The sequence below is a fragment of the Rhinatrema bivittatum genome, chromosome 2 (assembly GCF_901001135.1).
Source record: "Rhinatrema bivittatum chromosome 2, aRhiBiv1.1, whole genome shotgun sequence".
NCBI classification, from domain to species: Eukaryota; Metazoa; Chordata; class Amphibia; order Gymnophiona; family Rhinatrematidae; genus Rhinatrema; species Rhinatrema bivittatum.
Window position 1 is genome coordinate 728,612,327 of NC_042616.1, and position 26,663 is coordinate 728,638,989.

Here is a 26,663-nt window from a genome sequence, read left to right on the forward strand (position 1 = left end):
TTTTGCCAAGTGGCCCTAACACTAATACTTCTAGCAGCAAATCATGTGTTCTTCTAAGAATTACATCTAAAATAGCTCAATTCTTTATCAGTTCTTATACTAGCTGTTCTGTGAAGCAGTCATTTATTTCATCTAGAATTTTTACTTACTTAGCAGTTCCTGATGTGACATGCCTCTCAAAGATTTAAAGGGACCGCGGCGAGAAAAGCCCTATGGCCCCTGAGACTGACATCACAATCCCTGGCATATAAAAGGCCCTCGCCCACCTTAGTCTTTGCCTCAGCAACAGGTCAACCTGTGACTTCAGAGTGTGAGTTGCCAACGCCTTGTTACTGTGTCTCCAGTTCCAATTCCAGTTCCAGCATCTGTTTTCATTCTTCAGTTCTAGAGTCTGTCTTTGTTCTTCAGTTCTAGCACCTGTCTTAATTCTTCAGTTCCAGTGTCCAGAGTCTTCGATCTCCACCTCCAGCTCCTGTAGACCTTGCCATCGCATCAGCCTTGTCTTTATCTTTTCAGTTCTTCAGTGAGCATCTCCTGCTTGTTCTGCTTTTCGCCTGCCCGTTCTGACTATCTGTCCCTCCTGGTCCCTTCAGATGGATACTTGGTCTTGACCTTGGCCTGTCTCTAAGATCTGCCCGACTACCTCCTGCCTTCAACCATAGCCTGCCACTGGATATGCCTTGTCTTCTCCTGTTCCAAGCCTGCTATATCCACAAATCTCATTAAGCAGAGGGCTCCACCTAAGACCTACCGGCCCTGGTACCCAAAGGCTCAATTCGAGTGAAAGCGGGCTCATAAAGGCAAAGTTCCAGTTGGGCCTCTGCCTCATCTGAGTCTGCCTGCCGAAGGTGGGGACCTTCAGGGCACCACCCTGCAGGTAGTGACAACTCCACCTCAGCCCAAGGATCCATTCTTGCAACAGATGGTAGTACACCCCTACTATTATTACATTTCCTTTCTCACATGGCATTTCTATCCATAAAAATTGTACAGTAGAATTTGTTTTTGTAGAACATTTATCCTGGTTGACTCTATATCCTCTTTAACATATAGCACCACCCCTCCACCAATTTGATCCATCCTATCTTTGCGATATAATTTGTACCGTAGTATTGTAGTGACCTATTGGTTATCCTTTGCAACAGTGGTGGACCCTTGGCTAAGATGGGGTTGGCGCTACCTGTACAGGGAACCCCAACAGTTCCTCATTGTCAGCAGGTGGAATGGGCAGTGCAGAGACCCAACTGGATCTTCACCACTACCAGCCCTCATTCCCCACAGGTTGTGCCCTTGGGTACCAGGGCTGGCTGGACTTAGGCGGGAGACTCCGGTAGAATCCTACGACGAGAGGCAAGAGTGTAGTTTGGTGAGCCTGAGTCGAGGCTGGCAGTGGTCAAGCAGAGGTCCAGGGACATACCAAAGGTCAGGGCAGGCAGCAGGCAAGCAGTGGTCAGCAAACATTCCAAGGTCATGGTAGGCAGCAGGCAAGCAGTGGTCAATAGAGGTTCTGAGGTCGTGCAGGTAGAAGACAAGCAAGATCCAGAAGACGTACCGAGGTCAGGAGCCAGAAGAGCTATCTGCAAGAGAGTTACATGAGTCCCTTGATGCCCTGATTGACATGACAGGTAGGATTGACTGGTGCCTCCAGCAGCAAGCCCAGGAACTTCAGGCCTCCCACAGGCAGGTACCATTGGTGCCCACATTTTCCTGCCTTCTCCTTCCAGCTACTCAGGAGACAGCCTCCACAGGGCATACAGAAGAACCAATGCAATTGGGGCGAAACCTTGTTTTGGCCAAGGAGAAACTTTGCCGTCTCGGCCTTTTCTTCTTCTGTGCCATGAAGGGGCACCTGGTAGATCGTTGTCCACAGAAGTCAGGAAACGGACCAGTCTAGGAGCCAGAACAGACAAGCTTCTAGGCTGTACTAATGCAGCCCCCCAACAAACGCTCCCTGTATCCATTGAAAAGGATGGTTAGGAATTCTCCACACTCGCCATTATAGATTCGGGGGCCAGCGGGAATTTTATTACCAGAGCTCTGGTAAAGGAACTGCAACTCCTGTAAGAGATCCCTCCAACTCCTGTAAGAGATCCCTGTACATTTCGTCTGTTTATGGGGAACTCCTGCCAGGATACATCAGTTTCATGACCGACCCCCCTATGTATCCGCACAGGTCTTCTACACAAAGAACAATTAACTTTCTACATCCTGGAGAAAGCCGTACACCCCATAGTCTTGGGGCTTCCTTGGCTGCAGCAATTATCTCCGCAGTTCGACTGGGGGACCCTCCAGCTCACTCATTGGGGCCCTTACTGTTTTAAGAATTGCCTTCAATGGGTCCAGCCTGCAACCACAATTCCCCTGGCTACTAACCCCATGGATCTTACTCCACAATACAAAGACTTCACGGATATCTTTTCTAAAATCCAGGCAGAGATTTTGCCAAAACACTGACACTTCGACTGCACCATTAATCTCCTACCAGGAGCCATTCCACCTTGGGGTAGGGTGTACCCTTTATCCCCTCCGAAGTCATTGGCAATGTCACTATACATACAGGAGAACCTCGCCAAAGGCTTTATTAGACCTTTTACCTCACCAGCAGGAGCAGGCGTTTTCTTCATTGCTAAGAATGATGGAACCTTACATCCCTGCATTGATTACCTAGGCCTCAATGCCATCACGAAGGACAAATATCTCCTGCCGCTTATCTAGGAGCTGCTGTATCACTTGAGGAGTGCTAAGTTATTCTCAAAGTTGGACCTGCGTGGAGCATAAAACCTTGTCCGTATTCAGCCAGGAGATGAGTGGAAGATGACCTTCAACACCCTGGATGGCTATTACGAGTACCTTGTAATGCAATTCAGCCTGTGTAATGCTCCTGCAGTGTTCCAGCACATGATGAACGAGATCTTTCAAGACCTTCTGTATGTCTCAGTGGTAGTCTACCTGGACGACCCATCGTCAGCATGTACGGGCGGCCTTGCAACATCTCCGTGAACACCGCCTTTACACCAAGCTTGAAAATACTGCTTTCAGCAAGAAAGTTTGCTCTTCTTAGGGTACATCATGTACAGCCAAGGCTTCTGAATGGATCCTGAAAAGGTGCAAAGCATATAGGAATGGGCTCAACCATCGACCCTCCATGAATTCCAGAGGTCTCTGGGTTTTGCAAACTTTTATCGACAGTTCATCCCACACTACTCTCAACTTGTGGCCCCGCTGACCGTGCTCAACCAGAAGGAGGCTGACACCAGAAACTGGCCTCTCAAGGCAGTTTCGGCATTCTCTGAACTCAAGAAAGCCTACCAGTGGGAACCCTGCCTTTGATACCCTGATCCTGAACCCCCCCTCTCTAGGCCTAGGGGCCGTGCTAAGTCAGGTGGCTGACTCCGGAGCTCTTCATTCCAGCTCATTCTTCTCACGCAAATTTACTCCAGCAGAACACAATTATGGCATTGGGGACAAGGAAATGCTTGCCATTAAGCTGGCAGTTGAGGAGTGGTGACACTGGCTAGAAGGGGTACATCACCAGATTACCATATTCACAGATCACAAAAACTTGGAGTATCTCCACCAGGCTCAAAGCCTCAATGCATGCCAGGCCCATTGATCACTCTTTTTCGCCCGATTTGATTTCGAGCTACGCTACCGCCCGGCCAGGAAGAACAATTGGGCAGACATTCTGTCTCACTCTTTTGAGGCAAAAGACACTTCGGACCCACCTGCGTACATATTGACCCTACTTGGATCCTCCTGGCTGCTTCCCAGATGGCTCCTCCTGGGAAAACGGTGGTTCTCACACAACTTTGGCAGAGGGTCCTAGAATGGGCCCATGGCTCCTATGTGGCGGGACATCGCACTTTGGATCCTCTCTGGCAGTACTACTGGTGGTCCAATATGGTGAATGATGTCAAGGCATACATGGAATCCTGTCCCACCTGTGCTCAACACAAGCCGGCAGTGGGATAACCTTTGGGGGCTGTTACAGCCATTGCCAGCCCCCAAGCAACCCTGGACCTATTTGTCCACCAACTTTATGCAGACAGAAGATATGGGATGTGAAGAGACAGAAGTCAGGAGGTCCACCATAAAGTTGGTGGACCTCCTGACTTCGAATGGTTGCAGTATCATTTGGGTGGTGATCGACCGATTCTCAAAAATGGCCCATTTTGTGGCACTCCCAGGCCTCCCCTTTACAACAGAGCTTGTGTGTCTCTTCACATCCCATGTCTTCTGTCTGCATGGTCTTCCTCACCACATTGTCTCAGATCAAGGGGTTCAGTTTAAAGCAAGATACTGGTATTCTCTCTGCCAAAAATGTAACATCCATTTGGAGTTCACCAGCGCATACCACCCACAGACTAATGGACAAGTAGAGAGAACCAATTGCACTCTCAAGACCTTTCTAAGAGCCTTTTCCAACGCCCGACAAGACAACTGGGCAGAGGTACTCCCTTGGGCAGAATTCTCTCACAACTCACACTAACTCAGCCATGGGTTCCTCTCCATTTTTGCTAGTTTACGGAAGACAACCAGCTCCACCACTCCCGTTACCACTCCTGGTTGCCTCCCCAGCTGTCCAGTTAACAGCTACCGAAGTACACAACCTCTGGCAGCAGACCCAAGAATTGATCCAGGAGGCAGGTCTCTGTGCCAAGAGGATGACTGTCTGACTCAGATGGCCAACCCCTCGATTCAAACCTAGGGAAAAGGTTTGGCTAAGCATATGACACATCCACCTTAGAGTTCCTTCCATGAAGCTGGCATCACACTACATCGGTCCCTTTCCTGTCTCCTGGCAGGTTGGCCCAGTATCCTACCAACTGAGACTACAGTCTCCCTGCTCAAACCTTTTATCCTCTCATGGCCATCCTGAAAAGTATGTGATCCCTCAAAGGTGTCAGCGGAGGAGGATCAAATTTTCCAAGTCAGAGAGATACTTGATGTCTGTCGAAGACATAAACGATGGGAATATCTCAGGGCTTCGGGCCTGAGGAGAACACATGGGAACCGGCTTCCAATATTTTAGACAAAGACCTTCTACGACAATTTCATGCCTCCCAGCCACAGAAATGCAGACACTCAAGAAGGGGGCTTAAAAGGGGGGTACTGTTATGCGAGCTGGTCGCATTGGGCAGCAGCCGGCCTCACTCACCCTCGTGGCTGAGGTGTCCCCTGGCTCCCTCATTGTAGTGGGGAATCCCCACCAGCATTCCTCTCTGCATGCAAGCTGCGCCGGCCTCGCTGTGCTCCCCGTGGATGGGATGCCTTCATCGAGACAACTCCCGACCTGCTCCCTAGATGCATGCCCACGTCGTTCAGCTCCTTTTAAAGGGCTAGTGGCAGGAGACTGAATGTGGCCTGATCTGATGACACCAGCACCAGGACCCTATTTAATCCTGGATCCTGCAAATTCCAGACAACTGAGCAACAGGTCAATTTCCTTGTGAGCTGTTCGTTGCCATGTTTCCTAACTCCATGTTTCTGCCTCCTTCTCCTTGGATTGTCTTTTGGCTCCTAACCTCAGTACATCTTCTGGATCTTGCTTGTCTTCTGCCTACCCCAACCTCAGAAAGTCTGTTGATCACTGCTTGCCTGCCACCTGCCACGACCTGGAAATGTCTGCTGACCACTGCTTGCCTGCTGCCTGCCCTGACCTTTGGTATGTCCCTGGACCTCTGCTTGGCCACTGCCAGCCTCAACTCAAGCTCACCAAACTATCCTCTTGCCTCTCATCATGGGATTCTACTCTTCTGGAGACTCCCGCCTAAGTCCAGCCAGCCCTGGTACCCAAGGGCTCAACCTGCGGGGAACAAGGGCTGGTAGTGGTGAAGGTCCAGTTGGGTCTCTGAACCGTCCCATTCTGCCTGCTGACAATGAGGACCTGTTAGGGTTCCCCCTAGAGGTAGCACCAACCTCGTTTCAGCTAAGGGTCCATCACCATAACAGTTTCATAGTTGATAATTCATTGAAATCTTCTGCTCAGTGTGCAGCAGCAGCCAAGACAGCAAATAGAATGCTAGGGATTATTAGGAAAGGAATGGAGAATAAAACAGAGAATATCATAATGCCTATATATTGCTCAATGGTGTGGCCTCATCTTGGGAATTGTGTGCAGTTCTGGATTTCTGGTCATTACATCTCAAAAAAGGAATAGCAGAATTAGAAAAGGTCCAGAGAAAGGCAACCAAAATGATAAAGGGGAAAGAACGATTTCACTATGAGGAAAGGCTAAAGGCTAAAGAAATTAGGACTCTTCAGCTTGAAGAAGAGACGGCTGAGAGGAGATATGATAAAGGTCTATAAAATAATGAGTGAAATGGACAAGTAAACATTAATCAGTTGTTTACTCTTTCAAAAAGTACAAAGGCTAGTGGACACACAATGAAGTTACTAGATAATACATTTAAAGCTAATAAGTGAAAACATTTTTTCACTCAACACATAATTAAGCTCTGGAATTCATTGCCAGAGGATGTGGTGAAAACGATTGTTGAGGCTGGGTTTAAAAACAGTTTGGATTAGTTCCTGGAGGAAAATGCCATAAACTGTTATTAAGGTAGAGTTGTACATATCCACTGCTTATTCTTGGGATAAGCATCTTGGAATCTATCTACCCCTTGGGATCATGCCAGGTACTACTAACCTCAATTGGCCACTGCTGGAAACAGGATACTGGGCTTGATGGACCCTTTGTCTGATCCAGTATGGCAAGTCTTATGTAGCTTATGTAAGGTCTCCTCTATATACCTCTTTATCTGCCTCAGTTCCTCCAAGTCTGCCATTTTGTCTCCAGAGATTGGACTCATTCTCTGAGAACCAGGAGTTCTTTGCACTGGGTGCATACATACAATACCTCACCAACAGGCAGATAATCATACACATAGCACTCAGTGTAAAAGGCTAGATAGCCACCAGCTCGCAACACCACAATAAATAATACCATTAAGATAATTAAACTAGATCAGTTGTTAGAAGATAATGTATTCCTCCTTTGTTTTATAATATTCATTTTAATAAGAGTGACTTGGGTTAATGCTTTGTTGCTTGCTGTGATACACAATATAACTATCATTGAAAATGTTAAGGATGTGATGAGCAGAGCCAAGTCCCCCAAAAACCTAAAGTGTCATAAAGGAGAAACAAATTTCTCCTAAACAGCATTAGTCCCACTACTGAGCCAAGGATCATGGACCTTCTGAATGTTTAGAAAATGACTATATATAAGCCCATTTTAAAACCCATCTGCAAAGTTGCTCAGCATGTTCACTTCATGTCCAGCAGCCACTGGCTCATGTGTCTTATGCACTAGGAAAAGTGTGAGCCAATTTCATCTAATTCTTGTAATCTTCTAATTTAGGGCCCTATTTACTAAGACATAGAATGGAAGAAGAGCTTTAGTAAATAAGCCCCTTAATTTGTGAAAATCTCTCTTTATGCGGATCACCAAGATAAGGTAAAAAAAAATCTTTGCACCTGTAGCCAGAACTGAAGAACAGTAAAAAGAAAATTCTTCTGAACCTCAAACACAGTGATCAGTATAAATCCCTGAATCAACAGTCTCCCCTTGAATCTAGTGGTATCATGATATCCACTGAACTCTTTCTTCCAACCGCTTACCCAGGTTTAATGATGCATAGCAACTGTTTAAATGTAGAGGAAGTCAGAAATAATTGCTGTTTTAAACAGATATTTGAACTTCACTAAGGATGAACATCACAAAAATTTATAGCACTAAAATGCATCACTTTGCACCTTCTAAAGGAGAAAATACTTTTGAAATTGAGAATTATCCTCTCAGTGATTCAGGACCTGGCATATGTTCCCCCTCTAGGGGCACCCCAACCTAAGTTTACCAAGGGGCTCACTGCTACCACAACAGTTCCCTAATAAATTCCACAGTTGATGAGAGGACAACTAGGTGCTTAACCATCAGTTGCAAGTCCCAAAATCATGAACAAAATCATATGCAATTTGTAAATAAAATATTCTGATGTTGCTATAATTATTTTGAGGATATTATGTTTTTATGTTTTTACTAGTTTTATTATGAATGTTTTTATGTAACTGCTCTGAGCTACAGTGGAGAGTCATATAGAAATATTAATAAAGATAAAGCTTTTTACTGCTAGAGATATCTTTTTGAAAAGTAGAAGATTAGGATTTCACCCATTTACTGTGTTTGCCCTATGTTACTTCAGTGCTGAATATGCTGGCTTAGTATGAGAGCACTCTACCCATGCAACAAAAATCAACCTTTTATTGAGAGCTGCTGAATTATTAAAGGCTGCTTTAAATCAATTAATTTCAACAGTTTGCATACCCTTGCTGGAAAAGCACTGCTGGACATCCAATGAATCGTGAACAGCCAAACAGAGAGGAAGAGGCAAACAGAGGATATTTTATATCCCTAATGGGTATTGGAGCAACTGAGCAAATTCCTTTAGGGACAGAGGAGGAATGAACCACCTGGAAGACACTAAATCATCTCCATACCCAAGTTGGCAGGTCAAGAGTTGACATGGCAAAATGAGGATACTTTTCCAAGCCTGCATTGCACTAAAATACAGTGCTACGTACTCACAAAAGGAAAAAAGAAAAAAATGATCAAATACAGACTTTTAGAGAAAGACACAAACATCAGCAGGAAGAGGGAAAATAAGCGACAGAAAGCTGCTAAGAAGGGCTACCTAGCTGTGAGAATGTATAAATAAACATTTGCAGGTATTTAGTTGTTAGCATTAAAATACTCAGGTTAGACATAACAAACATAATACATGCCACAGGTCCCATTTTCAACAGATTTTAGATGTAAACCCACACAAACCAAACACCTTTTGTGAAAATAAGGCCTTTTATTTAAAAACATAAAATTTACTGTATATTTTAGATAAACTATAGGCATATAAAACAGATTTGCTATTTTTCCTTTTTCATTTCTTTTATAAGTATTAGCCACTCAGTTGTTATTCTCTGTTATGCACAGGAACCCATCTCTGTGGGCAGCGTCAAACATTTCCAAGCTGACCTGAATGTTTTTCTTCTTTTGCAGCATGAGAAAAGACTGTTTCCAGCCAGCTGAGTCTGGATATTCAGCTCAGCACTTCTGTCAGACTCCTATCCAAATACTGAGAACAATTACCTCTGCAATTAAATCTCCGTTCTCTGCATGCACCTGGGCAATTGCTCCAATTTCTTTACAACGGGAAAATGCACCATACAGCTCATTATCACGGAGCATGTACAAATCCTTGTAGGCCATAAACATTTTAAAGGAATTGATGCCTTTATCTCTGGCAAGGATTCCCATTTCCTCCTTGACCTGCAAAGGAACATTGTTGGATAGTAAGACCAAACTGGAAATAACTTTGCTGACACGATAATTACATTCTACTTGCAATCCAGAGGGATAATATAAATAGGGGGACCTGTGTAGTGTTGCGTCATGGACGTCAGGCTGGTCCAGACTTTTTTTTTAACTCGCTTTCCTTAGATTGTGAGATTTTTTTTCCACCCCCCATTTTGTGACTATATTGCAGAAATTCTTAAAATTCAGCATTCACCATGGTATATTTTCCACTTGAAATCATGTCATGCAAGCCAACTCAGAAAAATAATGTGATATTTCAACTCCAGTCCTCATAGACATTAATCTGCTCAGGTTTTCAGGATATCCCTAATAAATATGCATCAGATATATAACTCTTACTAGGGACGGATAAAGTAAAACCTGTGCTTAGGGGTTTCTTTTGTTCTTTGGAACTGATAAGAAGATTTTAAAAAAATGGTTGGGCAAAATGGTGGATTAGATCAGGTCAGACGTTTAGGGAGTGGAGATCTTTTGCTGGACAGGAAAAAGTAAAAACCAACATTTTTTTTCCCCCTCTGTGCCCATCTAACTGCCTCTCTTAGTGTAACCCATGCCCTCCTCTTCAGACTTTCCTTTCGTGAGCTCTGACTCATCGAACCCATGACCCTGGGATTAACAAAAAAGGAATACATAATAGCATTATGGTTCTAATTTATCCAATTTTTATTTGCTTCGACTTGGGTTCCAGACAGTAATCAAAAACCCAAAGGATGGTTCACAGGATTCTGACAGCCTTGGATATACCGATCCCAATTATTGATGGCAGCCAAAAGAATTAGAGCTCCCTCAGCTCCAGGAAAACCCAGAAAAAACCTCCAGTTTGATCCCATCGATAAACCAGGAATTACACACATGAGCCTTTGGTTCATCAGGATAGGATTACTCCTATCGGGAAATGGTTCTTGCATCTAGCTATGTCCATTCTTCCTCCTAGGACTCCTGATAAGAGGCCAGGTGTCCATGCCTAGCAGTAAACATTTATCACATCAGCATTCATCATAAAAGGAAACCATTTCCTTCAATTCCTCTTTCTAGAGTTTAGATTATCTTTCTTCTTCCAGAAAATCCCTCTCCCACTCAGAAACTCAGATTTATATACTCAGGGTTATTAAACTCACATAAAGGAATAGAAAATCAAGTCTTATCCTGAGCTGCAGAACCACTTACCCATAACGAATATCAGCAGAGGTGAAGTGAAATTAAAGGACACCTGCAGTCTCCAAATTTGGACCAGGGCTACAGATAGATTTGTAACTATGCAAACCTACCTCATGCATATTCATTAGGGATATCCTGATGGTTGTTTTTTAGACTAGTTTCCTATAAGGAAACTGGCTTTTTAAGATCATCATGTCTGTCTTATGTGTTCTCCACCTGTTAAGAGTATATCCCCTAATAACTTTTGAACCATTCATCTGTTTTTTTTTCAAATATCTGCCACAGATCGGACACTCAATGAGCCACACAGGTCATGTGCCCTCAATGCTGATGCCGCTTCCTTCCTTCCTTCCTTTCTTATAGGGAAACAGGGCAGTTGAGTTGAATTGAAGTCCCAGGTCAAAGCACATTGTGATGCCACTAGTTAGTAATCGTAACCAGATGCAAATTTTTATACTAAAGAAATAAACTAGGTGTAATCCTACCAAGGGTCACTACCTGCCAAACATGTTCTAACACTTTCTGGATGGTTCCTGCTGTCCAGGGCTCGCCCAAAGTTCAAAGAGTTCTTTGTAAAGTGCAGAACCTTTGCTCTCTGCAAGCGTCCTTTGTAAGGAGAGGTACTAAGGGGGGGTGAGGTAATGCTTGTTTGAAGAGTGAGAGATGCATGGGGAAGATTAGGATGATGTCAAGGGGAGGTGCATTTCCTCTATAGGGAAGGAGTTGGGAGAAATTATTTAAGATGCTGTGAAAGGCATCTTAGAAGAGAAAAGTGAGGGAGGACTCTGGGGTGTGAGGGCTCCTGAGCTTTAAGAATTCTGGAGTATCTGAAATGATTGAAGATTCCTGATAGTCATCTAAAGGGAGCAAACCCTCAGGGAAAGGGTGGAATTCCTGCTGGAGAAGCACCAGGAAAAAGAACAGAGTTTGTTGCTGTGGTGAACTGCTGCCCCGAAGGCCATGGGGCTGAAGTTTAATCGTTGAGATTTATACTACAAAGAAAGAGTAGAAGTAGTGTTACCTTTATTTGATTTTTGCTGAACTGTAATCTACTACTATCAATAGAAGACCCATCTTGCCTGAAACTCTGCCTGTTTTCCTTTGGAATTAAAAAATGAATTCTTCTTTTTGGAACCAACTTAAAGTGTGGCAGTGGACTTTGTGCATTTAGGTAAGTTTTTCCTTGTCCTCCCCAGAGACAATCTGGTCCCCGACTGGTGATCCCTGGTGGACTTCAACTGTTCCCAGGGTTGCAGCAGTGGCACTCACATCCCTCTGCAACTCTGAAGATGATCTCAAGGGAACAAAGGTTACATAGACATCACAAAATATTCCCATATCTCCTTGTTTCAGGGCCATTTGATGAAGTCCTGATTTTACCCCATTGTATGCATAGAATTGCAAGCTTGCTTTTCTCGGAAAAGTAATAGGGAATTCAGAACTAATTCAGTTCATGCATGCAATGGGGTAAAACCAGAACTGGAACAGTCTGTCCTTTTAAAAAGTGGAGCAAGCTGGTAAGCATAAGATGAAAAGAGAGGTTATTTACACTGCTTCCTTCTCATGCCCTTTTCTTAGCCCTGCTCATAAACCTCCAGCAAAATATTTCAAATGGGGCATCTTTTCAGCAAAGTAAAAGTCGTATATAATACACAGAGGAAGAGGGCCTTCTCAGTTCACCTCTCACTCTTTGGAGTAAGGAGACACTACCATCACACCTGGGAACATCGGGAATTTGCTCCCTCTGAAATTAATGGAGGGGGTGGGGGGGGGGGGGATTGTGGTAAGGCAGGAAATCCATTAAGCACTTCCTGGCACACATGACAGTGCCAGAAATCACTGTGGAAGTGCTAATGTGCCTTTTCTGCAGGAAGGTGCCCTCAAAAGGGTAAGCAAAAAGACATGACGAGGCCCACCTTGTTGGGGCACCAATCTTCAGGAAAGGTACCTGAGAAAGCATAGCCCCACTTCATGTCTCTACCAGAGTTTTCCTCCCTACCAATAACCAATATATTCCCCTCCTCTCCTCAATTCTCTTCCAACCCTTTAACTTTTCTCACCTCTCTCCTCTATACAGGGTCTCAGTTTTTTTCATTTCATTTATTATTTATATACTGCATATACCATATTTAGAGAGCAGATCAAGGCAGTTCCCAACAATCTAATTCAAAAATACATAATTTAAAACACAAAAATGTTTTTTTTAAATTTCAGACCTCCTCTTTAACAATCCACTTACAATACCACCACCCAAAAATAAACCTGCATTCCTTGCATCAACCTACTACTTCCCACTTTCTGCACCGGCTACCATCACTTTATTTAAAAGCCAAGTTTTCCCCTTCTTCCTAAAAGCACTATTTTACATTTTATTTCAAAACCACTATTTAGCACTTTATTTAAAAAGCCACCTTTCACTTTCTTTCTGAAAGCCATATTGTCAAACTCCTGCCGAATCTCCTTAAGGGCAGAATTCCATAATTCCACCCCAAACACCGAGAACATTCGTCTTCAAATCTTCGCTTTGCCCACTTCTCTCCAGGATGCCACTTGCAACAAATATTCATCTCCCAACCAGAGCTCTCTAGATGGAGAATACCTCATCAATAAGTGTCTCAAATACCCTGCTCCCCCACCCCTTACTGCTTTAAAAACTAACAACATGATCTTAAACTCGATTCTCTCTCTCACCGGTAACCAGTGTAACTGAAGTAACAAGGGTCTTGCATTCACCCTTCTTGAACAACCAAAAATCAGTCAAGCTGCCACATTCTGGACTACTTGCAACCTATACAGCCTCCTCCCTGCAGCAGTGCTGACTGCCAATCCTCCCTCCTCATCCCACTGGGAGCCATTGCTCCTCCTCTGCTCAGTGGTGTTATCTGATGTTCCTCTCCCATTTGCCCTCTTCTCCTTTCTCACTTTCTTCTCTGTCCCTGTTCCACTTTGCTCGCTCACTCTTCCTTTTCCCTTCTTTCTCCTATTGCTGTCTCCTCTTCCCTTAACTTTCTCTTTCCGTTTGCTCTTCCTCCTCAACTTTCTCCCATGCACTCTTCTTCTGTTTCCCCATATTTTTTTCTCCCTCTCCTTTCCTTTGTTTTCTTCCTTTCCTGCTCTCCCTTTGTTCTCTTCTTTTCATCTTGTCTTTGCTCTCCTTCTCCCTTTTTCCTCTTTCTCCTCTTACTTCTTTTTCTTTCTCTTCTACTCTCCTAATGAACCTGCCATTGTACTAAGGTGACAGAAGGGTTTGAGTGAATGTGGGAAAGAGCAGACAGGCAATACTTGTACATTCTGTGCTGCTGCTTCTACCAAATGTCTACTGGTTCCAATTGAGAACCAACAGATCTTTGGGTGAGGTGGAGCAGCAGCAGGGGAAATACTAATTCTTCCTGCTCTCTTCCATGCTGGTACGAGCATGACCTACCATGGCTTAGAGAACCTTGGACCCGTCCTGGAAACTCAAAGTCTGATCCCTGGACCTAGAGCCTTCAGGTTAACTCTGAAAAGCTCTTAGGTTTGACTACCATTACGGCTTCACCTGTAGGGCAGCTTATGGACTATACTATGTCCCCGTTTCACAAATGCCAAGTATTTATGAGATCATAGAAACATATAATACAGTCAGTGGGTTATTTTTTTCTACCTTGTCACTCCACCACGTAACTGCTACATGCAGTGCATAATCACAGCAGACTTTAGGATCGGCCCAGCTTCTCCATGTGTCATAGGCTTCAATGAGAGAGCAGCCTTTCCTGGGAATGGCAAAGTCAATGATCATGGTGGTACCTCCAGCCAGAGCAGCCTAGAACCAGAACATGAATGCAACAAATTAACAGTACTGTACATGAAGCAATTACTGAGTGGCTAAGTTTTATTAGAAATCATATGAATTCACCAGCACTATTTAAGTCATAGTTTTCCCACATTCATGTTTCCTTATGATATTGCAGTGCTGTATTTGACCGTCAAAGCAGATATAAGGAGAAATATACCAGGGATATGCAGGGGAAACTTTTTCATTTTGTTTTGGGGTTTTTTGGTTCCTTTTTTTTTTTTTTCCAATTTGGGTTTCAGTTTGTTTAATGTTTATTTTAGTTTGGTTCATTTGCTGAACTAAAATGAACATGCTGAGGTTTATATTCAATTGCTGGGTGGCTTGGCTAGTTAGCCAGATAAATTTATCCGGCTAACTTTAGGGCAGGTCTACAGGCCGACCAGAGTTAGCTGGATAAATCATCCAACAAACTCAACACCTCCCAGTTATGCCCCCACAATGTTCCTAACTTATCCGGCTAAATTAATTCTAGCTAGATAATTTGTTATCCGGCTAGAATTTAGCCAGAAAAGTGCCCAGTTTTTCATTTAACTCGATAACTTCTCAGACATCTGGCTAAATGTTTTTGAATATGGACATCTACATTAAAAAACAAATATTAATAATAATCAAAACAGAGCTTTCCTGGGCCCCTTGCCACTGCTACCATTGCTTGAATGAGTCCAGATCCCTCTGCTCCCCCACCTTCCTCATAAGTGAGCAGGGACTAGGGCATTTCTGGCCCCCAGCTACCCCTTCTGCAGGGTCTTCTTCCATGCATCCCCAGTCACGCTTGCCCCGCTGGCTCCCAGTACAGAATAGCACCAGCCGGTCCTCAGGCTGGTACCAATGCACTATGGCTGAAAACAAAATGGTGCTGGTCTCAGTGCTGGCCAGTGTCATGTTGTTGAATGGCTGTATGTTTGTATGGCCGTACAAAAAATGGCCCCAGCCTCAGAATTAACTGGCGCCATTCTGCAGCAAGGAGCTGGCAAGGCAGGAGCAACTAGAGATTGGTCCTGCCCCTTTCTACATGGAAGGAGACCTTGTGGAAGGGGCAAGTGTGGGTTGGGGGAGGCTCTTTTTTGCTGTTTGGTTTTGAATATTTTCGGATAAGTCCATCTACAAAAACATCATTATTTAAAAAAAAATTCACATCCCTAAGATATGCTAGAATTCCCCCCCCCCATTTTCTAACTATAGAGAAATGCTTTCGATATATAAAGTTTCTTAAAAGCAATCCTATTTATACAAAGTACAACTGAAATACACTTTATTATGTCAACTGTTTATAATGCTGTTTATCTGCAAGATCTAAAAGAAAAAGGAAAAATAATGCAAGTGTAGAATACAGGGAAGCATAAAGTAGAATTCACTATTATAGCTCTGAGAATATACTGATATTTTCTATACCACAGTCAATTATTTGAATCATAAGACGCAATGATAGAATACATATTGATCATACTCTTCCACAGTAGAAATTAGAACATCCAAGCCACTGGGTTCCTTTGCTCCCTACCTTTGGATCAAAGTTTGAGATTGTTAATTTCCTCTATAAAAGAGGATATTGAAATCAGTTTTTATACTTCAGGTTTTAGTTTATGCACATGGTAGAAACCCCTGGTACCGCAGAATGCACGCAAATGGCCCATAAATAAAAAAAAAAGTATGCCAAACGGAAAATGCAAGCTTTTTGTTACTCGGGGCAATTTTGCATGCCATGAAATGCAAATTCACATTAAAATATGGAGCCAGGAGAGGGGAGAGTAAATAAATCACAGGGCATGTAAGAGCAGGCTGACAGCAAAGCAGCAGAGCAGGGGAAGTAGCCTGGCAGTGAAACCTTTATTTCAGTTTCATGTGAGACTACTGTCCCGTATAAAAGTCACAGAAAAACCTAAGTCCCTTCAAATCTATTTTAAAAAAATGAGCCCAAACACAGCAATTACACTTAAAACCATTTGGTAAAAACATCAGGGTTAGCTGTAAAACTTTTACCTATGAAAGAGGTAGACTCAGGGAAAAGTAAGACAGAGTTTGGCTCTAGTGATCAGAGACGGGAATTTGCTTGTATCTGATTTGCCCTCATTCTCAAAGAGATTTGGTAAATTTGATGTGAAGTTCAAGATATCATCTGAAATGTTCAAGTTGCTGAAATCCTTCCCACAGCCCAGGTAAACAGAGGGTGAAATCTCCTAGAACAGGCAGTTCTGTTACCATTAAGTCCTCGGTTTTCAGTATCAGCTAGCTAGTGCAGCATGGTTAGTCAGGAGGATGCCTTCAAATATCTGTCCCTCCTTCTGTGGGGTCTGGAATGGCTGTCGCCTAGGTAGGATATATAACCATACCCTTGCTATAGCTTGGGAGGCAGTCCTTTGAGTTTGGAAAAGAGTTTAGAGGTAGAGAGGAGCTTAGTGTTTGTTGTTTTGCAGGCCCAGTCAGAGGAGCCATGCAAAACCTGTTTGGTGGTCCTGACCAGGGTCGGCAGGGGTCTTTCCTTTCCAGTCCACTCACTGGCTGGTCTGGATTGGTCCCTTGGCTCCATTGACTTATTTGGCACTGCCAGCACACACAAGGATCAATAATTATCACCTCACCCAGGGATTCAAGAGAAGAGAGTTAGTCATCCTGCATTGGGACCCAAGAGGACTCCTTTCTTCCCCCAGTCAAAAGAACCTACACCCTGGGAAGGAAGTGAGGTTGGAGAGCTAGCCAGGGTCCTTGCCCCAAAGAAATTATAAATTATTTTATGGCCCCATTAGAGTGCAATCCGCACTCACTGGGAAGGAAGACTGATTGTTGGACACAAGACAGCTGTCTGAGTCAGTGACTGTTTCTCAGGGTTTACTGCCGAAGTTATGATGTCAAAATTCGGGACAGGCTGCACATAGACAAGGCAGGCTTGAACAGGAATGGATACACGGTGTCTTCTTGAGCCCACAGGTGCTGGTGGCTTGCAGGACAGACAGCAGGAGCAGGAACACTCACACCAGGCTAATTAAAAGCACCTACAGGAGCAGTGCAGAGCTGCTGCAAAAACAGGAACCAGAGGTTGCCCACGGAAACAAGAACAAGGCCAGGGCCAGGCAAGAACAAAAGACTAAGACCAAACAGGAACACAGAAACAAAAACACAGAAGCAAAGACAAGAACTCAGAATGCAAGAGCCTGAGAGGGGGACCCATATAAGTCTGCGAATTAGGGTCACAAGGCCAGAGTCAAGAGCAAAACTAGGAGTTAGATCAAAGCTCTGGCTAGATGAAGACAGAGAAGCCAGAATATAACAGAAACAAGCAGGAGGTGCAGGCATAGAGCTGGGAGGACTAACCAGAGGGCCTGGGCAGCAGGTACAGTACTGAGAAGACTAACTAGCATGTATATGCAGAAGACCTTAGTGCTGGAAAGATTAGACAGATAGTCAAAGAGGTCCTCTGAGGTCCCCTCTAAAAGGATGGAATCTAAAGTCTCTTGGATGAGACTTACTGGCGCAGAATCAGACCGGTCTTTTGGACCAGTCTCTCCAGTTCAAAATCTGAAGTCTCTTGGACCAGTTTCTCCAGTGCAGAATCTGAAGTCTCTTGGACTGCACTCATACTCTGTGGTGTGGAGGCTGGAAACTCTGGTATGGAACTTGGAATCTCTAGTGCAAGAGTTGACTTGAAGCTACGCTGGAGGCACAATGAAGGATCTTCTCCTGGAATTCTGGTGGTGGCTAAATATTGTTTCTAAAGTAAATCTTGAAGGCCTCCACAGGATCTACTTAGGAAATTCAAAGAGAATAGATGCCTCGGTCTTTTTCAAATCCTATATTGTAGTGGAGACGTAAAAGAATAATATAGCCCGACTCTGGCCAAGTTTCGCCGTTCTCTCAACGGCTGCCTCAGAGGCTAAAAATCAAATCAAATCATATAAAACATTATTACAATAAATAAATCTTTAAAACAATGAATACAATATTGAAAAAAGTAATAAATGCAAAATTAAAAAAAATAATATAATAAACTAAATTTAAACATTTTTTTTGGTTAACAGTATTCTAAAATGGTGACATATAGGATCTACAGGATCTACTCCAGCCCGGTTTACCTGAACAAGATTGACAAGATTAGAAATGATAGCTATAGGGACAGCTGGTGTGAGATTAGCTGGAATCAAAACCGTGAAGATAGCTGGCCCTGGATTAGCAGGAGTTGAAGCCATGAAAATGGCTGGATCTGGATTACCTGGAGTCAGGTCTGCATGGACAGCAGATGCTGGATTCTCTGGAGCCAGGGCTATACAAATAATTGGTACTAGATTCCTCAGAGATAGGGCTGCATAGACAGCAGGCACTGGATTCTTTGGAGCCAAGGCTATACAAACAGCTAGTGCTGGATCCTTTAGAGCTGGGACTTGGTGCTGATTCTTCAGAGCCAGTACTACATGAATAGCTGGTATTGGATTCTTCAGAATCAGGACTGGAGCTGATGAAGCCAGGAATGGAGTGAGCATACCTTGCAGTTCCAAAACTACCCAACAAACTCTGAAAACTGAGTGGCAGCTTTCAAACAATTATTTGTACTAGGACAAGGGTGTTAGCAAGTCACACAAACAGTGGTATCTTTGGTCACAAATAAAAAAAATCACAAGTCCACTATCCTGGATTTTTACTAAACAGACAAGATTCTTTCATAGTTCCAAAACTTAGTTCCAAAACTTTAACATGATAAATACCTAGCCTGTCATGAGACCAGATGAGGCGTCCATCTGCATACCTGTCACTCTGAGATTGCTGCAGAATGGGAGAACAGTGGGGTGCTATGTGCAGCATTCACTTAAACGTTTTCACACATACACTTCCATACTTGCATGTTCACTCTCATACTGGGGTCGATGCAATACAGTGCACTCAGCCAAGTGCACTGTATAACCCACAGCCGGACGCGGGTTAAATAGGCGCTAATCCACCCCCTAATGCAATAGGGGGATTAACACCTATTTAACACACGTCCCAAGCGGAGTGAATGAGTTACCGCTCATCACATGCAAATATATGTGAATGAGGCTATTACTCATTCACTCCAAATGCAAAAAAATAAATATGCGTGGAGCAGGCGTTAATAGCTGAGCGCATTGAAAAGAAGTACAAAAAAGCAGAAAAAACTGCTTTTCTGTATTTCTTTTAAAAGTTAAAAAAAAATTCAGGTGGCCGCATTGAAGACTGATGCCAATATCGGCGTTGGTGTTCATAACCGGCAGAATGCCGGTAACCGCGCGACCTTAGCGCCTCCTTGCTAACGCGACCCCTAATTATAATATAGCATTGCGCCCCCCTTGTGGGAGCCATGCACATGCTAAGAAAGCTGGCGCTGACTTTTCAACGCCCACTTTCCGTGCTTTTTTTTGCATCGGCCCCACTGTCTTTCATACACACACACACACACACACACACACACACATATATATATATATATATATATATATACACACACACACACACACATTCACCCACTGATTCTCACACACATGCACACTCATTCAGTTCTCCTCCTCTTCTACTCAAACACTCATCTCAATAATAGTAAACCAAACACCCTCCACTGCAAAACACTATGGGGCGGATTTTCAGAGCCCTGCTCACCTAAATCCACCCAAAACCGGGCGGATTTAGGCGAGCAGGGCCCTGCGCGCCGGTGAGCCTATTTTACATAGGCCTACCGGCGCGCAGCAGAGCCCCGGGACTCGCGTAAGTCCCGGGGTTCTCCGAGGGGGGCGTGTCGGGGGCGTGTCGGGGCGGGCCCGGTCGTCGCGGCGTTTCGGGGGCGTGTCGGCAGCGTTTTGGGGGCGGGTACGGGGGCGTGGCTATGGCCCGGGGCGGTCCGGGGGCGTGGCCGCGCCCTCCGTACCCACCCCCAGGTCGCGGCCCGGCAGCGCAGGAGGCCCGCTCAGCGCGCGGGGATTTACTTCTCCCTCCGGGAGGCGTAAATCCCCGGAGAAAGGTAAGAGGGGGGGTGTAGACAGGGCCGGGCGGGTGGGTTAGGTAGAGGAAGGGAGTGGAAGGTGAGGGGAGGGCGTTAGAGGATTCCCTCCAAGGCCGCTCCGATTTCAGAGCGGCCTTGGAGGGAACGGGGGTAGGCTGCGCGGCTCGGCGCGCGCCGGCTATACAAAATCGATAGCCTTGCGCGCGCCGATCCAGGTTTTTAGCAGATACGCGCGGCTCCGCGCGTATCTACTAAAATCCAGCGTACTACTAAATCCAGCGTACTTTTTTTGCGCCTGGAGCGCAAACAAAAGTAGGCCTATTCGCGGAGTCTGAAAATCCGCCCCTTTGTGAAGTAACACTAATCCCTGAAAAAAAAAAATCCTTGCTATACTATATCATAACAGCACTAAATCTCAGGACCTAAACAGCAGTAACTTATCTATAAAAAGGCAACAATGCAAATATTATGCCATGCCCTACAAAACTAATATGTCAGCTACTGGGGAAGCAGGACATACAGGCCATAATGCTGGGAGGACTAACCAGAGTGTCTAGGCAGCAGGCATAATGTTAGGAAGACTAGACAGAGAATCAAAGAAGCCCACTGAGTCTCCCTGCTGGCAGGGGGACAGATTTGCCCAAAAGGTGCTCATGTTGTTGGATTTTTGGTTGATGTCAGATTCAATGCCAGAAGATAAATTGAAGCTGATGTGGAAGCCTCCTAAACCTAGGACTGGGGAGCTTCTGCTACATGAGCTGTCCAGATTAATTTCACAATGTACAGCAAACCCTACCCATTCTAACACTTCTATATATATATGGGGATGAACATGCTGGGACATACTAACAAATTAGGATTTCAATTTCTTTCCAGTTATTCTGATAAGAACAAACTAAGACCTAGATTCATCAAATCACTAGAAATATAGTGAAAATAGCAGCCACGAAAAAAGTGCGTGGTTAGGAAAATTTCCAGCCTGCTGCATCGCATAAGTAAATGACGCATTGAGTCAGTGTGTGCAGCATTGTGTCAACGTATGGTGCGTTGTGTCAGCTTGTTGCATGTTGCATCAAGCACATGCCATGTCATTTTACACAGCTAGCATAAATTAGTGCGTGGTGAATTTTTTTAGTTTAAAATGACATACATAATAAGAACATTATTGTTACATATACATATAGCCTTTCAATCATGACACAATTACGGTGTCAGAAGATCAAGTCTTCTGTGATAAGGACTCTAACTTCCCCTTAACACCACACAAGCTCTATATGTAACTTTGTTGGGCAGCTAGCTACTGTCCATCTCACATACAGGCCCATGTAAGTAGGAGTTAGCTAAGAGTATGCAGTGTGAAGAAGGCAACAAGAGGCAATACTGAAGGTCCCCAGTAATGAGCTTCTTCTTTAGCTCTTGCTGTCTTCCTTAGGAGCATACACTGAGTGTTCAGTTGTATGGCCTAGGCCATATGGTCTACCTGTACCTTTAGGCTGTGCTTTTAAGCTTCAGAGCTACTTGAGATGTACAGCATTTCTAGAACTGTAGCTCTCCATGCTCGAGAAGCAGCTGGGTTGCATCACACTTGTGGAACTATCTTATCCACATGTGAGCGCTAGGATGGGGTCCACTGGGGAGGGCTGGAAAGCCATATGGCGCTAGCTAGGCCACAAACTGTTGTTCCACACATGCCTCTTTTAGTGTCACTGTCAGGCAGAACACATGTATTTGATGTAATCTTTACTTTCACAACAGTCTTTCAAGTACAGTCTACTGCTCCATGATCAAGATGAATCCTGAGAAGGTATACATGTTTTCTGTTACACACTGACCTAAACAGAGAAGCAGTAAGAGAAAAAAAGATGATTACGGGGAGAGCAGCACCTAACAGTCTAATGGCCTCATTTACCTGGAATGGGATGTGCTAGGTGAGGCCTATAAGGTAAAGTAGCATTGTATAAGGTTTTAGCGAAGCTGGCTGCCATTCAGTGTGCTGTCCTCGACTCATGTGGGTACACATGGGGGATACAAGGGGAGATCTGGATGTATCTCCATTCGTAGTCCATGGCATAGAGCGAGATTATGGAAAACACAGCAAAGCATCACTCTATCTGCAACTTTGGATGGGGCATGCATTAAAGTTCCACTCGTGTTGTCCAAACAGCGAAAGCAACTTTTGAGAACTCCAAAGATGCATTCAATGACACGGTGGGTAGCATATAAGTCCTCATTGTACCTCGTCTCTGCCGGCATGTTGGGAATGGCAATGAGGGTGAGAAGCCAGGTCCTACAACCGTACCCAGAATCTCCTGCAGCAATGATAGATTTAAGCCATTGATCATAGCATTATCATTTGCAGATCTGGCTGACAAACCACAGCATCCTATAAGACTGTATAAGATAGCCTATACCTTTCCCTGAGCCTTAAAGGACAATTTGACTAGCCTAAGTGCATATCACATTGTTCTTGACCAGTATATATGCATGATAGCAGAAGACAAAAGTAGCTCAGCTCTTCAGGACTACTAAATCACATCTGAGTATTCCAACAATTGCGTGCCAGCCCCTTGCAACTGAGCTAAGGCTACTGGTGTGCAGTAGGCTGCCAACCTTGAAGCAATACGTAAGAGCTGCCGCACCTGTGGTAGCTGCAAAAATGGTAGCTCATGGTGTGATTGCGAATGTCCCTGCCGGTTCTGCAGTATGTCCTCCATAGAAACCAATTTGTGAGTCCTGACACAGGGAATATGCCAGGCCACCAACATACACAGGACACTGCTTCTGGTTGAGGTGTGTGAGGGTCAAGACAAACTGTAGCCGACAATCTGGATGACGCCTCACTAACCAGCCACACGTGATCATGCAGTACCAGCAGTGTGGACACTTCAAGCTTGTCAATGGGAGGATAGGAACAGGGCCATTTTGAAATTTAACACGAAGTAAGTGTATAGTGCCTGCTGACACACCAAGCTTTAGGGATGGTGCATTGCTTGCCCTCACAAGATTAGCAGGCCACTGCAGTATGGGTCGGAAAAGCCAGGCCCTGGCCTTTGGCCTGCAGATGTAAATGTACAAGCCAATTGTGATGGTAGCAATGCTTTTCCTCCCCCTTCCCAACCACCCCCCATTTCCATGCTGTTTGCTAGAAATACATAGCCAGAGATGGAATATAGAAAGAAACTTCTCTCCTACCTACGAGCCAACCATTACCGTACAGGCCATCCTCAAAATGTTCAAAGAAGCCTGATTGGCTAAGTGTAAAGGAATCATGCACGGCTCCCGGGTTCCTGGCCACCACATTGAGGATGCGCATTCGAGCATCACAGATCGTTTGCATGTTGATGGAGTGGAAGAGCTTTCTGTTGCGGTACATCTCTTCCCTGTCACGGGGTGGAATGATGGCCACATGAGTGCAGTCAATAGCTCCCAGAACACTGGGAAAGTTTGCGAAGGCATAAAAACCTCTCTTCAAGTCCATCAAGTCCTGCCTGTACCGAGGAAATGCTATGTAGCGATTAATGTGGTCAGAGTAGGGCCCGTGCAAGGGTATTAGGCACCCTAGGCAAACCTTACAGTCTGGCGCCCCCTCCCCATACACAATTTTAAATTATGCATTTAACACATATTTTACTTGAAAAGTGACATTCTGAGGTAAAATTAATATACAAGTTGTTGTGATAATTTCATGCACTGTTGTGATGCCAACAAGAAAACTTTGCATCTTGGAATTCATATGGCATCATACCTATTATGATATATTTTGGCACGGTCCTCCCGTATCAACACAATACTATCTGCCAACACTCAAAGAATAACAACCCTACCTATGAAAACAAATACCACAAATATTACACCAGAATCTAAAATATCAATACACCTCCTATCAGGAAAACAGAACAGGCCAAGCTACTACAGATCCCTACTGAGAAACCACATGCTAAAAGGATGCTTCATATCAGTCTTTGCATGCAGAACACAAACCCTCACCAAATACAGAATAAAGCCACATAAAGTATAAATAGAAATGTGCAGACAAAAACTGAACTGTAAAATGCATCACGCCAGATTCTATATAGTGTAACAATGGAAAAACAAAAATTTCACTATTCCTCGTGAAACAAATCAATAAAATCAAGATATATAAATCATTATTCATAATTATAAAATCATACAAATAAAATAATTTCAAAACAGCTGATGATTAGAATATCCAATAATTAAAGACTCATGCAAATTTTGAAAGCTTTACCAAACACCAATAAAATATTTCAAACAGCAGACACATCAGATACTACCCAATAATTAAAATGGTAGTCAATCAAGAAAAATGAACTTAAAAAGCCACCTTTATTTACCCTCCAGCAGTTCTCCTACTCCTTTCCCTTGCAGGCCACATAAGAACCAGCAGTAGCAGCTGAAGCTGTCCTCACAGTCCCTTCCTTAGGGACTACAACCAGTCTCTTCTCTCTCTCACACACACACACCAGTCACACCCTCAGGACCAGTTTCTGTCTCTCACACACCAATCATCTCCCCAACCAGTCTCTCTCTCTCTCACACACACACACAAGCATACACATACCAGTCATCTCCCTGATCAGTCTCTCTCACTCATACACACATCACCTCTCTGGCCAGTCTCTCTCAATCACACAATGCTCTTGCGCTCTCTTACTTACACACAGGCTTTCAATCACACACATGCTCTCTCTATTTCACTTACACACAAGCTCTCAATCATACACATGTTCTATCTCACTTACAAACAGGCTCAATCATACACATTCTTTCTCTCACAGCCACAAGCCAGCCCAAACATGCTCCATCTCTCTCTCGCATACATACATTGACACACACAAGCACCCTCCCTGACTCACATATACACCACACACATACAGAAGCACCCTCCCTGTCTCACATATACACCACACACATACAGAAGCACCCTCCTTGTCTCATGTACACGAAGCACCCTCACTGTTGTTGCGTTCATGCCTGTTCTCGCCCTCGCTCCACCCTCTCTACCTTTGTGGCGACTCCCTTCGGCTCTGACGGACAGATGCTGCCGCGGCTTCTCCTTGCCACTTCTCCCCAGAATCCCCAGGCTGGCCTGATACTGTGGATCTGCCATGTTCCTGATGACGTAAGGGCGCGCGCACCAGAGTTTGTACCGGCAAGGGTGCGAAACTCGGGGGCATCCCACCATAGTGACGTCATCCACTTCCAACTTAAAAGGTCTTCGTTTGCTACTACGAATCGAGTTAGCAAGGAGGAAACTTCTCTGCTGCTCTGCCTCCACAAACTTACCAAGGGGTACCCGCTCCTCGGGGGCCCCGCTCTCTCTTCTTGATTTTAGACTACTAGACGGGATCCGGTACTCGCTCCTCGAGGGCCTACATTCCTGAAACCCTTCACAGACTCTCTTCTATCTCAGAAGCTATTGCATACCTATATCTGGTACATTACTATTACAGATTGCAGATAGGAACCGGTACTCGCTCCATGAGGGCCTATGTTCCTAAAACTCTCCAAAGACTTTCTTCTATTCCAGAAACCATCTCATACACAGATATTGTGAGTTCTTATTCCAGACTGCATATAGGAACCAGTACTCGCCCTCGGCTCCTGTTCCTGAATATACTGAAGACTCTCTGTTGCATTGAAGCCATTACAGATATCTACAACTGTGAGTGTATCATCTACTACTGGTTATGTATTCTGCATATCCTGTCTATTCACTACCTATAGTCTCTCTCTACAGCTCAGCAACCTAGAGATCGCAGTTCCAGTATCTGAGGGACTTCAGCCCTGCCGGGCACATCAACTCACTACTGCCACCTCTGGTGGTTCTACTTCCTGTCTAATAAAGAACTATCTGTGTTTGTCTCCATACTCCAGCCTAGCCGGTGGTTCCTCTCAGGATATCCTCCTGGGGGCGCTGTCATCTGCCATCGGCCCAAGGATTCACCAATTTCCACTAAGTGTTTATTCCTTACACTACTAGATCGGTATCATACAGACTACCACACTGTGGGAGCCGACCCACAACAGATCATTGACCCCACCTATGGAGTTTTACAGATTGCTAGCTCCTCCCCTTGAGGGAGCAGCATTGATCAGATTACTCACTCCTCTCCTCTGGAGGAGGTGATCCATAACAGATTGCTAACTCCGCCCCCCTGGCGGAGTGATCATCAACAGATTGCTAACTCCGCCCCCCCTGGCGGCATGATCACTAACAGCTATCTCACATATACATTACACTCTCACAGAAGCACCTTGCTTTCAGACTTGCAGCATGATTTTTCACTTTTACTAAAAGTGAAAGTGGTGCTCCCAACCATTAAATAAGAAAA

At 44.5% G+C, this 26,663-nt stretch overlaps 1 protein-coding gene across 2 annotated transcripts in view; it reads right to left on the reverse strand.

Annotated features, from left to right (window-relative positions):
* DPYS (dihydropyrimidinase) overlaps positions 1-26,663 on the reverse strand; it is a 118,883-nt gene that overhangs the window by 85,264 nt on the left and 6,956 nt on the right. For both annotated transcript variants that reach the window (XM_029591860.1, XM_029591863.1), the window contains exons 2-3: positions 14,175-14,333; positions 9,146-9,325 (exon numbers count right to left, since the gene is read on the reverse strand). In XM_029591860.1, coding sequence (XP_029447720.1) covers positions 9,146-9,325; positions 14,175-14,333 — 339 coding nt within the window. The remainder of the gene's footprint in view (positions 1-9,145; positions 9,326-14,174; positions 14,334-26,663) is intronic.